Consider the following 15,070-nt stretch of genomic DNA (forward strand, 5'->3'; position numbering starts at 1 on the left):
ATTGCAAATTCTATCCCCTAAGAAACAGACTGAGATTACTCGATTGAGATCATAAAAACGTAGGCAAAACATTAAACACTGGGCCAACTCTGGCAGCTAAAAATGTTGATTAACTAATAGACAGTCGGACAGGCGCGAGTCCTCACCATTGGATTGGAGGATTTCTCATTATGGGTCTAAAGAAGTCCATTGGAGTACTAGGCAAAACAACCCAAAACCATACCATTGGAGGGAAAAAACTTTGAAGAACCCTCTCATTTGAACTACACGAGACATTTCTACCCCCTGGAGTATAGGTCTAGAAAAAAAAATGTACTTGGCATATGTAATCCAACCATTTTGGTCTGAAAAATCAGATGGTAAGCATTAAAATGAAATATCCAGCTCAATTGTTTTAGAAAGCCATGATCTTTGCTCTAACATCCTCATCAATCTGGTTCATGTATAAAAATTATCCATAATCTGAATTCAACTTACTGGAAAAAAAAAATGTACCAAATAAATGCGGGGTTCTAAATCTAGTTCATCCTCCTGATAAATTCATTGATGTAATCCTCGCGATTACCAGCATCTCCACCTTCGACGTAATGGTTTCTCTTCTTCTTCAAACCACCTGATGGAGCACTTAATTTGAATGGCCACAAGAAATTGTTCGCTTCCTTAAAATGGGGTCCAACGGTCATGATCTCATGAATCAGATCTTCCACGCAAATTATCCCATACTTGCCCAGAGCCTGTATAAGTGTTAATTTTATAAATATATATATATTAAAAGAAAAAAGGAAAGAAGGGGTGAGTAGGGAGGGAAAGGGGAAACGATTTACCCAAAATTGCATCTTACCTGTTCTACAATAGAATTGTCGGTCAATGCAATTCGTTGCTTGTTCAGCTTCCCGTAACCCCTCTTGTAAATCAATTCTCTCACGCTCTTAAGATTGGGGTAACTGAGAAATGGATCACATGAGAGAAAAGGGGTTTCAGATACCTAGTATGCATTTTTACAAGGAATGGGGATCAAACTCAAAAACCCTAAACCACATATATTAGGTTTAGGGTTTAGGGTTAATTCAATTAGTTCATATTGAAGTTGAACTGGAAAGGAATGTGCACATCCCTTTCGCAGGTTAAACATTTGGGTCTCGTTCTTATAAAACATTGGTATCATTAACAAATAGGAAAGACTTACCCATATGTCACGTAAGGTTCAACCCTATGCAACATGTTGACGGTAGCTTTGTTCACTTTGAGAAATACACCATTGAATATCTGCCAAAAAGTGTGTTATAAGAGACACACATGAGAAAAACTTAGAAGCAAGAGCCCAACAGATGTCTACCTGTCTCAAACGAAGAAGTTGCAAGATCTTTCTCGTCTTTGGATCCATCGCATTGATACTTTGGAGAAACAAGATGAAAATCAAAGTAAGAAATAATACAATGGCCATTCTAAAACAAAAACTCCAGGCAGACATGTTTTATATTATCATAAGTTTTGAGAATATGTGTTACCATTTCTAGTCCAATGGCCTTAGATTGGAATATAAAATTGATTAGACATGAAAACACTTCATGTATCATTCAAGTTGCTCTGTTATAAGATATAGCTCAATACAAGGCAACCCTATATTTTCTCATTTGTGTTTGAAGACTATCTTTCTTATTTGTGCATATAAATCTTGTAATCACCATTTTTAAATTGATCTTTAAGATCTCCATTTAACAATATCTATTGAATTGTAAAGATGACTCAGTATTCTATCAAAGATGAATGACATTTCAATAATCTAAAATATCCCCATTGTATTTCTATTAGAGATTACGAAGTATAGGATTTATAATTACGAGAAACCCCATCTAATTTATATTTATAAAAATATATATATATATATATTTATAAATCAGACAATAAAAATGGAGTCCAAAACAATAACACAAGATTCAACTCCAGTAGATATAGGTTATCTAAAGTCATTATATTCAAACGACTATACAATATTAACCGTGCAAAGAGAGATATGGGCAAATGGATTACAAAGAAGTTCAGATGCAAGGACAGTTGGGAAACATCTCTATGTATTAATTCCTTTTTGATAATTGAACTATCATTCTTACCCTCGGATACGGATAATAAATAGCAATTTGGCCTCCGGGTTAACATAGAAACCTCCTTTCAGTTTGGCCTCTCGCTTCAATCTGATCAGCTCTTTCTCCTGAAGATCACAAAGAAAACCAGTAAAACGTGCAAGGATGAAGCGGATAATTTCAAAGAGAAAAAACCTAACTAGGACGGTGATGTGCTATACAAAGTAGACAACAAGAGAAAGGAAACATATTTGGGGTCAAAAGAAAAATCTTACCTGTTCTGTGTATTCTTTTGCATATTGTTCAGCCCTCTTGAAGATGAGCTTTCTGTTCTCAGTGTTCTTCATCTTCTGAGCTTCGCAGGCTTGCTTTTTCGCCAAAGCCCATTCCTCACTTCTCTTCCTTTTCTTCAAGACAGACTCGGGAACAATAGCCCCTCCCTTGATTTCTTCTTCACCCATCTTTCAACCAGAAAAATCAACAACCAACCATAACAGTTATCTTAAACCCCAGATATCAGATTGTAATATAAAAAGAACTTAAAGTCTGAAACAAAAGACTACTTTTCTCTACAAGAACACTTAGTTAACATGATTACTAAAATTAACACTCGTGGAAGAAATGGTTAAGGATAGGAGCTTTGATCAGGTGAGCGTGGGTTCGACTATAATTGGGCTTAATTTTATTTATTTATTTTTGCTAAGTAACTGGGGCGCACCTAAAGTTGTTAATATTGCTAAAAAAATATTAAATATAATAAAGAGTATGCCACAAGGAAAGACTAATTTAAGCAAAACCTTAATTTCTCTTTCTAACATGTAAAGCAAACATGAACTGCTGCTCAGTAATGGTTGTCCTATGTGTTGATCATGCCAAATGGTTGGGGCTGTTAGGATCATGGTTTTAAATCTCGTCTGAGGCTGAGACAACTCGTTTGATACGTCTCAGTATCATCCACCAACAAGATGGATAGACAAGTCAAACATATTGGACAAGATTCAAAACCATGGTTCATTTTTCTCGTTGTTGAACAAGACAACTCAAACATATTTGAAAACTTGTCTGAGATGACTCGGTCTTGTTCATGAACGAGACAAGACCTCAAAACGAGTTTTAAAACCATGGTCAGGATTATATATGATGACACTCATTTTTCTTCCAGAAAATATACTAGATAGGCCCCATGAAATTTAGATTGACAAGACTACCATCCATCTTATAGTAGAGAGTGGTAGGTTAAAGTTTACTACTCAAACTACCTCATGTTGTCATCGTCGTCATCAAAGCCTTATCCCAAAAATCTGGGGTCCATGGAGCAAATATTGTTCAGCGTTCAATTAGGTTCAAAACCACATGTTTGATTGATGTTTCTACTAGTAGAAATACGATATTTTCTCATCATGAGACAATACCATTGGCGAAAAACACTCGAACCCTTAATAAAAAAACACTCAAAACCAATGGATAGAAATCATCAATCAGACTAATTTTTTGTTTGTAGGACCACAAAAAAGTGGGCAAAACATGGATGCATCAGTAGCCTGCGGGCATGCCACGCAGTACCTTTGGACACCAAGTTATTATGATTTGAGCATTATTGGCCTTACAAACCACCATAGTTTCAACTGAAAATCCCCTTTTTATGCAAGAAAGGTCAATCACACCACTTCAAAACAAATTCCATAAAGCAGGATTTTTCAAGTTTATCAAAGTGAACATGACTCAGAAATCAGTAACCATATAAACCCATTAATGCAAAATTCTCTGGTTTATTAAAGTGAATAATAACTCAAACCCCCCTCATGATCAAAACTACCCATTGAATGATAAACTACAATAACAAACCACCAATCAAAAATATAAAATAAAATACAAATCCATCGAAATCATATAAAACATTCCTGCAACAACTCACATAAAAAAAAATCCACACAACATGAAAAACAGGGATAGATAAAAAGATTATAAGAAACAACAGCGCCAAGATCAAGTAATTTCAACCATCTCTAGCAAATAAACAGACATAGTTTCTGGGAGATCAATGAGATTCTTAAAGATGATAAATAAACAATATAAAGCCCATGAAAATATGTAAAATACAGAAGAGTTTCAGTCTTACCTCTGCGATTCAGTTTTCAAATACGAGAAGAGGACTTCAGAGTTTCAGTCTGCGATGAGAAAGAGAGCACAGAGAGTCTTTGTGATTTAAAATGCCGCAGTGAATTACTGTCTAGGGCTTAAAATGGGTCGGATTTTATTAAAAATTCGAATGATCCGAATACGAATTTAGTGGGTTCACTAAGTATATCCGAATTAGAATATGGGTTGGATATGGGTTGATATCCCTTGGTCCGAGTCGGATCTGAGATAGATACAGATCCATCTCTATGTCTATCTAGATTTGAATGATATATTACTTTCTAAGTTATATTTTTCAAATTATCTTTTATTAACAAATAATAGTCTTTTTTTTTTTTTTTTTTTTAAAAGAGAGATGTATGGAATTTAAAGGTCTGTTCTTTATAGAAGCCAGCTCCAGCTCCAAAAGCTGACTTCTGGAAGAAGTAGAAGCTCAGAGTCTGAAAAGTCACATCTAGCATAAGCTTATTTGTTACAGAAGCACATAAGCTATAAATTGATGTTCGTTTGACAGTTTTTTATTGCTGGATTCTTATAAAATGACCAGAATACCCTTAATGTTAATAATGCACCTATAATGCACAAAAAATTAGCAGAATACTTAATAAATATATAATTACTATATATATATATATATATATATATATATATAAATTATAAAAATAATTATTTTTAATTTAATAAATTTTATAATTCTATTGAAAATTCGATAGTATCTCCTCTTAAAAATAAACATATGATAAAGAAAATACCTGCATAATATACAATCTAACATCTATATAAAGATGAAGGGTGTTTTGGTAATAAAATAGTGATTATGAACTACTTTTGATCTTTGTAGTAAAGATGAAGGGTATTTTGATAATTTTGTTTTATTTTTTAAGGTCAAGTTTGATTGAAAATTTGATTAAAGATGAAGGATATTTTGATAAAGATGAAGGGTATTTTGATAATTCCCTTTTATTTTTTAAGGTTAAGTTTGGTTGGAAATTTAATTAAAGATGAATGGTATTTTGGAAGATGAAAGGTATTTTGGAAGATAAAAGGTATTTTGATAATTAATAAAGATGAAAGGTATTTTGATAATTCTTTTTTATTTTTAAGGTTAAGTTTAATTGAAAATTTGATTAAAAATGAAAGGTATTTTGATAATTTATAAAAATAAAGGGTATTTTGGTAATATCATTTTATTTTGTAAGGTTAAGTTTTGTTGAAAATTTGATTAAAAATGAAGGGTATTTTTGGAAGATGAAAGGTATTTTGGTAAATATGAAAGGTATTTTAGTAATCTCATTTCATTCGTTGGAAATTTGATTAAAGATGAAGGGTATTTTGGTAACTACACTTGAACTGTTTTACGTTTTCAGCTTACAACAAAAGCCATTTGAAGAAGCTTCTTTTAGACGACTTCTTTTAGGAGTTACTTTTGGGCTTCAATTGAAATCTACAAGAGCCAAAAAAATCCAAACGAACATCATTTATCTAGCTTTTTTTGCTTAAAAATTAAAAAAGCTGGCTCCTGAAGCTGAAAAGAACAGGGCCTAAGTCACCTTATGACCACAAAATTACTTATTTTCCTTGAAATAACCTTTAATGATTTGAAATTATATGACTTGACCGATTCAAATTGATTTATTCAATCGAATTGGATTCAAATATGGGTTTAATGAAATCAAGAAAGGTTTTAATATGGTTTTACCTAAGAGGTTTCGAGCCAATTTCGGATCTAGATAGAAAGTTTGAACGTGAATATGAGTTATCTGGTCCGAACTTGACCCATTTTAAGCCTTATCAATGTCTGCGAAACTTACTTCCGTTCAAAGGGGTATATTTCTCTTTCTAAAATAAATGGCCTCAAACTTCTTATGGTCTTTCTCACTGTGTTCCTAGGGCAACCTATCAATTTGAGTTGATGTGTGTTGCCAGAAGGGGAAAATGTGAGCCATGAGTGATCTTGCGCAATTTTATGATATTTAGAAATTTATCCTTATACGTTTTGATGAATATTTGAGATACCCTTATGCTTTAAATTGGTGATATGCCCCTTAACCTAACCTCAGTGTATCATGAAAGACTACATAAAAAAAGGGTTTTTGTTTACAAGTCAAACTTTGAACTGCTTCAAAATTTTGGAGGAACCGACTCATTATAAAACATGTGGTATTTTGAAGAGGGCCTACCTTAAAATGTGTGCTATGAGACATTTTGTGAGTAAGTGGGTATAATAAGGTATTTAAGTGTGTGCAAATAGAAACACCTTTTATATTATAGTCGTGGTGGCATAATATTGAAATTGACATCGTTTCACACATTGATATGCACATAATCATATATGTTTCTCACTCGTATCTTGATGAAAAGCATCTATAGTTCTATACACATGTCCACGTCAGCAATGTGTGAAATGATGTGAATTTCAATGTTACTTCAGCATTTTCCTTTATTTTATTGATATTTTTTGTAAAATATTTAATGTATTGATTTTCTAACCATTCATACGTCTTATCACAAAATCATAGACCATTGCCTTGAGATACGTATAATAACAAATCTTTTTCTTGTGCATACCGAGACAAATGATCTATGGTCTTGCGATGGATGGGTAGTAGGGGCATCAATGAGTACCCTTTTAATCGAACTGAAATCGAAATCGAATATTCTTATTCCGGATCCCTTTTTATTGGAATTGATTCATTTTGTCATTTCTTCCTATATTATAGATGATTTAAGGTATTTCTTTTTATTTAAAAAATAAATGCATGTTATATAAATTTTTTCAATTTTTCATATAAATTATCGATTAAAACTTAACATGAGTCACACTTTTAAAAAATTATTACTTTTAATAAAAATAAATTTTTATTTTTGAAAAAAATAATTAATTTGTATCTTAAGTATAACAAATTATATCTAATTTAATAATTTTGTTGTAAATTTGTTAATTTTTCGAAATAAATTTATTTATTTATAATGATTTGAAATATTTTTTTTAGCATTGATGGGTATCCCGTAACTTTTGATGATTTCGATTTCATTTATTTTGGAATCGAACTTAGAATCGACGACAACAACTGAAACTGACCTAATATACTAATTATGGCTTTAAATTCCTTTGAAACCAACTCATTGACATCACAAATGCATAGCTAGGCAGGTGTCAGAGGGGCATCATATTATCACCATTCAAATATTTATTCTACTACCAGCACTCGACTGATAATTGACTGATGTCGCATAGACACAGAGCCATATATATCTTCCTCGGGATACATAATTACACATTCTCATAAAAAATATGTAATCGTGTATCCCGAGGAAAAAAAAAAAAATCTATGATTGATACGTCAGTCGAGAATCCAACGATTGAAGACGACTTTCTGGTTAGAAAAACATTAACACGTGCGACGGGAAATTGCCACCAAGACAACCTCAGGTCTCTCTCTACTCCCTAGTCCCTAATCCTATTGGCAAACATTATACACCACAGCGCATTTTAGCATTTTTCTCTGCTCTTTTTTCCGTTGCAATTCCGCTCTTTGGGTTTTCCTTCCACTTTCCGGAGTTCCCACCACCAATATATAAAATTCATTTTGAACTCTCGAAGTCCCCCCCCTTTACAGATCACACAGTGCCCACTGTGCGTAACACGCATCACTCTCAGATCTCGAAATCCTCAGCCATGGCGGATGAACAATCTCAAGAACCAGAAGAACTCAGCGAAGAGCAGAAGAAAGAGATCGCCAAATGGTTCCTCATCAACGCTCCTGCTGGCGAAATCCAATACGTCGCCAAAGGTCCTGATCTCTTTCTCGCTCTCGATGTATCTCTTTCAATCACATTTGTTGGTGTCTCTGATTTCTCTCTTTTTTGATCTGTTTCGCAGATGTTCGATCAGTTTTATTGGACGAACAAGCATATAACATGGCGGCTTTGGAGGTTTTTCCCGACTACAACAAATCTCACATGATATCTCTCGCCATGCCCAATAGAAGTGGAGATGTAAGTCTTTATATAATCTCTTTCTTGTTTATAATTTAAAGTTTTACCGATCGAAATTCGTCTGCATTTAATTTAAATTTCCTATAATTAGTTTCAATTTTAGATTTAATTTCACTATCAAAAGCTCTGAATCTCATTTGTGGTCCATAACTCAAGAGAATTTTTAGTCTCAGTTTCAGCGCCGATCAATTTTTGTACCTAAGAGTGCATTTTATTTTAAGTCTCGTATAATTAGTTCATTTTAAGGTTTAATTTCACGATCATAATCTCTGAATCTCATTAGTGGTTGATAAATCGTAGAATTATAGTCTCAGTTTCAGCGTCGATCAATTGTTGTTCCTAAGATTGCATTTAGTTTACAATCTCGTATAATTAGGTCATTTTAAGATTTGATTTCACTGTCATAATCTCTGAATCTCATTAGTGTCGATAAATCATGGAATTTTAGTGTCAGTTTCAGTGTTGATCAATTGTTGTTCCTAAGAGTGCAATTTGTTTAAAATCTTGTATAGTTGGGTCGTGTTAAGATTTAATTTCACTATCATAAGTTCTGAATCTATCAAAAAAAAATTCACTATCATTAGCTCTGAATCTCATTAGTGGTCAATAATTCATAGAATTTTAGTGTCAGTTTCAGTGTCAATCAATTGTTGTTTGTAAGAGTCATTTAGTTTAAAACCTTGTATAATTAGGTCATTTTAAGTTTTAATTTCACTATCATAAGCTTTGAATCTCATTAGTGGTTGACAACTCTTAAGAATTTTAGTCTCAGTTTACATCTAGCCACTCTTGTCTTCATTGCCTCTCGATTCTTGTTCCCAAGACCGCCTGTTATTTGAAATCACGTATAATTTGCTCGTTTTAAGATTTGATTTCACTGTCGTAAGCTCCAAATCTTATAGATTTTACTCGCAGTTTCTTTCTAGCTACACTTGTTTTCAATGCTTATCAGTTGTTGTTCTTAGAACTACATTTAGTTTAAAAATTCATATAATTAGTTCTAATTTAAAATTTAATTCCACAACTATAAGCTCCAAATCTTAATCGTGGTCGAGAATTCACAGATTTTTTAGTCCCAATTTCGATCTGGCCACACTTGTTTTCGGTGCCTATCAGTGTTGTTAAATGCGGTCACATATTCGCATATGCTATTTTCAAAGTGAAAATCACATACCCCAAATTATGCTATCTGCCAATATGCGATGGCATATTTTTTTGCATATTTTTTTTCTTGCAGCATATGCTGCCGCAAATGCGATGTGCGAAATCGGATATGCAAAACAACATGTGCTGGTCGCACATGGTCGCATATGCTAATTAACAACATTGATGCCTATAAATTGCTGTTCTCAAGAGTGTAGCTTGGTCGCCACATTTGATTTTGTATACATAGAAATAGTTGACGACTTTTGCTCAGAATATAATGGGGCTTGGGAGGACTAACTGGATTATCCTCACTCTCTACAATTGATTGTTCTTAACCGAGCTATTCATAGGGGCTCTTGCTTAGACATTTACAGTGGCATTTGGATTTGTTGCAGATGAATTTCTTTTACATTATACATGTTTCTCACTTCTACATGGTCTGCATATGTTTTCAGGTCCTTATTACAACATTTGGCGAACTCAGTGAGACTGAATTTCTTGATCCCAGGACTGCCCAAGTTGCTACAGTCGACCACGTCAAACAAGTGATTTCCTGCCTTACTTAACCATCCAACACATTGCTAGTGTTTTTTCCCCCAAAGAAAGATAGCATGAGAAGGAATTCTTAAATTACAAATCAGTGAAATATTGATCCATCGTACTATAACAGTGAAATGTGGAGTTCAATTTAACAGTGAAACTGATGATCCAAATTCTCAACTTATCATCCATTTTGTTTATGCTAGAATTAAAGTCATTTTCTGATCTTTTGCGAGAATGACTCTATCAGTAAAAACCAGTTCTTTCTGAAACTTCTAACCTTGTCAAGTGTGGACCTCAAGTTAAAGGTCAATTTTAGAAGACAATAACATTTTCATATTGTAATCCTCTTTTCATAAGACTAGAAAAATATCAGAATGATCTAAAATCTGATTTTTTTTGTGAGGATGATTTCCTCTTCACAAAAAAAATAAAATCCAGTCCTCGACTTATCCCCATGTGGGCCCCATGAGTATGTGTCCTTTTAGTGCTCATGTATGTTGTACTAGCGATTTACCCACTTTTAATTGTGACTATATTGGTTCAGGTCTGTACGGAGGTGAGACCTGCTGCAGATGAGGAGCTTTCATCTATGTATATTGAGGAATTTCGGTATGTTTGAGTGCCCTTGACCTTGATATATTCTTAGCTATGATCATCTTGGAATTCCTTTTATACTGATCTGGACAACAGAGCAATTAAATGTAAGGTTCTTTGTAAGGAATTGTAGGATGGCAAAGAAACTTTGTAAGCTCTGAGGTACTTAAATCGTATTTGGAGTTGCACTGGGAAGGGTGGGGTAGAGAAGAAAATAATTTTTATTTATGGGATTGATATTTTAACATTTCCTAAAGAAAATCTTTATAATTTCTATTAAAATTGTAGGGTTAGCATATATTGGATGGGGTCTGCCAGATAGTCAATTGAGTATCCCCTACGCCTATCCTACATTTGCAGTCTGGAAGCTGGTGGCAGACTAGCTTTACTGGATAAATGGAATTGGGATATTTCCTCCTATTTTAATATTCTACTAGGAAACCCTCAAAGAAGTTCTATTATTGTTGATATACATGGAGATGGAGTGAGGGATTTGAATATTGATGGGAGAAATAACAATGTGGAAAACTAGACAAGGATACTATACAATAAGAAAGTAGACTGATTGAAAGGGGTATGTACAATTTAGCTTAGTAGTGCCTAGGAAATTAATAAAATAGTTCATAAGTTTACACCACACTAGTACTCTCTACTTGCGAACATGATTACATTGGTCAGTGTGAAGAGGCCCTAAATAGTTTATTATATCTTGTTTGTAAGTTCAGGGTTCTTTTTATAATTTTGACTGGTTCATATGCAGATGTGCTCTGGATGCAGAAATTATCAAATATGTTGGTGAAGCTTATCCAAAAGGCGTATGTTCTGTTTACTGCATTAATGGAAAAGATGTGGAAGGACCAGGGTCTGATTTTGAGCTTGCAGTAGTGATTTCTGCTGCTAGACATAGCCCACAAAATTTCTGGTGTGTGAAGTTACATCTTGTTGACTAATAATGTAATCTTATTTTTATCTTTTTTGTTAAACACCAAAATAAAATAATTTTTTATACCTTATCATTAATGTACATATATAACAGGAAGGTTGAGTGGCCCTTATATACCTACCATTTATTAAGTAATTGATCATACAAAAAGTTGAAACTTTGTGGGACAATGGGAAAATTTAAATAAATACAGAGTGTGTATCATGGAAGGTAATTGTTAAATATAATGAAATGTCAGCTATTCTGGCCGTGAGCCCCTTTCGAATAAGTAATTGATATTAAAATTAATTTTGCTTTTAGTCTAAATGGAATGAATAGAACTTCCAAGTAAATGCTGACATTAATATTTTAGAACTTCCTGGGCACTTGGACCTTTGTCCACAAATGGAATGAATAGAAGTAAAATAATTGTCGACTTGTGGAAATAATGTTTGATTTAGATGCTTATGACCTAGACGGCTTAGGATTCTCAAGAGGTTTCATAGTTTTAAACCCATTTACCATCTTGTTCCGTTGGTTGTTGAGTGGACTAGGAGACTTAAGTCTCCTAGCCCCTAATATCTGAGGATACATTTTGATGTACCCCACCTGCATCTCTCCTAGTTAAGGTTGATGTGTTTCTAAGAGCCAAACCTGGATTATTTTGATGTACCCCACCTATGTACATGATGCATCATATTCACATGAATCATTTGATCTGAACAGCACCAATTAAAAATATTTGAAACTGGACCATTTAGATCAGAACATAGGGGTGACTTTATTAGAGTTGACCTCTTAGTCTCTCATAGTTCACCAAAGGATGAAAATGAACAACTCTTTCAAACCAATGCTTTTTTTTTTTTCTTTTGCTTCTTTGGTCCTCTGCCCTTATTTCCTTAGAGATTGAGAGTATTGGCCAATCTAGTAGAATGCCTTGCCTCACCCTTTATTTCTCTAATTTCAGTATATGGTAGGTTTTTCCACACAAGATTGTATTTAAATACTAGCAATACATTTATATTTGGACTTTACATACAGAAGGTGCCACCTTGGTTAATTGTGTGGCAATACCACAGAACTGGGGTTAAAACCCAGCCTTCACACCTAAATCTATCAGAAAAGAATTTGTTAGGTTTTTCTTTTATAGATTTTCATGACTAGGAATGGGGTCCAATTAAATGATTCATTTAAATATTAAGATATACTGGTGTTGTACTCATACTCTAGTATTTACAACTAAGAATTGGATACAAAACTTTTCCATTCTATATTGAAGGCCCTGTCCTCTGTTTTTTTTACTTTCTTTCACAGTAATGGAAGTTGGCGCTCAGTTTGGAAAATTAAGTTTCAGGATGATTTGCAAATAATAGAACTGGGAGGCAAATTTCAGGTGGTATTTTTTTGACCGATCATTGTTTCATAGTAGCCAATGGTAGTAGTTATTATATGATCAATTAGATTGTGTGGTTTTTATTAGTTCCTTTGAGTGTGTGTTTTTGTAACACATTCTGGTGTGCCTAAACTAAGGCAAACAGAGCTAATGTGGTTTGTTTCAGGTGGGAGCCCATTACTTTGAAGAAGGAAATGTGCAGCTAGATGCTAACCATGAATGCAAGGACTCAACTACTTTTCAGGTTGTCATCATCTTATGTCTCTAAACCACAGTACTTTTAACTTTGTATATTGCATTAAGAGCCCGTTTGGATTGAAGGAAGAAAGTAACTTTTAGAAAGTAGAAAGTAGTTTCCTTTTGCTTTTTAAAAAGTAAGGATTTTTTACTTTTTAAAAGTAGTTTTCTAAAATGAATCCAAACAGACTTTTTAACTTTTTAACTTTCAAAAGTCAAAACGTTACTTTGTTGTGTGTATCCAAACAAGCTTTAAATGAATGTTGTTTTTTTTGTATTGAAATGTGCCTTTTTATTCTGTCGTCTTAAAAAAATTCTTAGTCAATTATTGAACAATGTACATTAAGGCCATTAGGGACTCGGGTGTTTTTCTGGGATGTTGGAAAATATGTCCAGCAATCCTGAAGTGCCAATTTAGCTAAGTTGGTAAGACGTGTGGAGTGTTGTATCCACATCCTAGGTTCAAACCCCCTTGAAGCCTTAATGTAGTAAGATGTCCCATTTTGGAGGGAGGCTTAATATTTATATTTTATAGTGCCAATAGTAAGAATTTTCAATTGATTTCCATCCTCTCAACTGCAAAATGGTACCCAACGGAACCCGTATATAGTGTGCTGTTAAGGATTCTAGTTTGTAAGTTTTCCTTTTCCTTCATTATTTTTCTCCTCCTACTCCCATGTGACTCATTCACTGTATATCTTCCTATTTGGAATTGTGGATCCAACAATGAGAGATTGTAATTGAAGCATAAGTCTGTTCTCTTATAGACTGTTAGCCACCTTCCCAACCTACTTATAATGTAATTTACATGGCTGACATTTATTGTTGCCCTTTCAGTCCCCTGATGATTGTGTGATTTCCATAACAAGCATTATTCGCCACCATGAAACCGAATACTTGGCATCTCTTGAGGTATTTGGTCCCTGTTGATTAAATTAGATGGTTTAATTGCTTAATATCAGAGTTCTTATTTTTATTATATTTTTTATTGGCAGGGATCCTACTTAAATTTGCCGGATACCACTTTCAAGGTACTGTTTAGTTTTTTGAATAATATCTCGGGAGAAATGGCAAAAATACTCTCAAAATTTGGTGAATCTCATATACCACTCAGTAAATTATATAGTTGGCTATTAACTGTTAAATTGGTGCATGTGCAATCAGTTCAGGCTATACTGTCGATCACCACCCCCATCAGATATCCTAATCATCTAACCATTAAATTTCGTTCACGTAGTAAGATGACTATGATCATCTAATTTGTATGTTTTTAGGTAATCCTTCTAAAGGGGTGGTCTGTCATTCTGACAATCTGTATGATTGCACATGTACTGCTTGGACAGCTAATAGTTGGCTATACCATTTTCTTATTGGTATAAGACTTTTGGTCATATTTTTTTATTTATCGAATCACCTAGAATTATAATAAAATCGGTTTTCAGCTTCTTCGAATTTACCAGGAAACAATTTTTTCTTTTCTTTTCTGGGAACTAGATCAAAATTCCAGAACTTTCCTCTTACATGTACATTTTACATTCCAACATTGTCTAATCTCCTTCCACATTTGGTGATTTCAGGACCTTCGAAGGAAACTCCCAGTTACTCGCACTTTATTCCCTTGGCATAATACTTTGCAAATTAGTTTGACTAAAGACATCACAAAAAAATTGGAATTGGAAAGTAAAAGCACCAAGAGGTAAGGGGCGTTTCTTTTCTGTGTAATACCGAGCTAGTATTTTGAACGATTATATCCCTCGAGCATCAATGTTTGCTGCTCCTCCATCATTTACCTTTTCAGTCTTCGGTGCTTGTATAAATATAGAGTTTCCGACTTTTTGTGAAATGTTCCCTAGTGTTTCAATCATGTCTTAATGTACATCTCATTTTTTTAATATCACCTTTTGTGGATATCCGTTTGCTTCATTATATCATTGATATTGAACAGTGAAAAACTGTGGATGATTTTCATTATATAGAAATTAATGAAATATTTTAGTTAGTAATAAGGAATTTGGT

General features: G+C 33.6%; 2 protein-coding genes across 2 annotated transcripts; one reads left to right on the plus strand and one right to left on the minus strand.

Annotated features, from left to right (window-relative positions):
* Positions 1-337: 337 nt before the first annotated feature.
* On the minus strand, positions 338-4,328 carry LOC147383402 (large ribosomal subunit protein uL30y). The gene is made up of 7 exons (XM_086428836.1): positions 4,201-4,328; positions 2,357-2,542; positions 2,112-2,209; positions 1,337-1,394; positions 1,187-1,266; positions 842-944; positions 338-734 (listed from the first exon to the last, which is right to left on the minus strand). Exons 2-7 carry the CDS (start codon positions 2,540-2,542, stop codon positions 519-521), a joined length of 741 nt encoding a protein of 246 aa, XP_086284962.1. The 5' UTR covers positions 4,201-4,328; the 3' UTR covers positions 338-518.
* Positions 4,329-7,658: 3,330 nt separating this feature from the next.
* CPA (Subunits of heterodimeric actin filament capping protein Capz superfamily) lies at positions 7,659-14,962 on the plus strand. The gene is made up of 10 exons (XM_086427521.1): positions 7,659-8,014; positions 8,104-8,219; positions 9,821-9,910; positions 10,453-10,517; positions 11,263-11,424; positions 12,739-12,817; positions 12,984-13,061; positions 13,892-13,966; positions 14,050-14,085; positions 14,632-14,962. The coding sequence occupies exons 1-10, from the start codon at positions 7,900-7,902 to the stop codon at positions 14,752-14,754; spliced, it is 939 nt and encodes a 312-aa protein (XP_086283647.1). The 5' UTR covers positions 7,659-7,899; the 3' UTR covers positions 14,755-14,962.
* Positions 14,963-15,070: the final 108 nt, after the last annotated feature.

This window comes from Akebia trifoliata, chromosome 16, assembly GCF_017979445.1.
Source record: "Akebia trifoliata isolate Shusen 1 chromosome 16, ASM1797944v1, whole genome shotgun sequence".
In the NCBI taxonomy this organism is placed as follows: Eukaryota; Viridiplantae; Streptophyta; class Magnoliopsida; order Ranunculales; family Lardizabalaceae; genus Akebia; species Akebia trifoliata.

Coding starts and splice junctions, on each gene's coding strand:
- LOC147383402 (XM_086428836.1), bottom strand. CDS start 2,542: ATGGGTGAAGAAGAAATCAAGGGAGGGGCTATTGTTCCCGAGTCTGTC. Junction 2,210..2,356: donor CAAAAGAATACACAGAACAG/GTAAGATTTTTC, acceptor TGTGATCTTCAG/GAGAAAGAGCTGATCAGATT. Junction 1,395..2,111: donor TTTATTATCCGTATCCGAGG/GTAAGAATGATA, acceptor GTTTCTCCAAAG/TATCAATGCGATGGATCCAA.
- CPA (XM_086427521.1), top strand. CDS start 7,900: ATGGCGGATGAACAATCTCAAGAACCAGAAGAACTCAGCGAAGAGCAG. Junction 8,220..9,820: donor TGCCCAATAGAAGTGGAGAT/GTAAGTCTTTAT, acceptor ATATGTTTTCAG/GTCCTTATTACAACATTTGG. Junction 14,086..14,631: donor TGCCGGATACCACTTTCAAG/GTACTGTTTAGT, acceptor TGGTGATTTCAG/GACCTTCGAAGGAAACTCCC.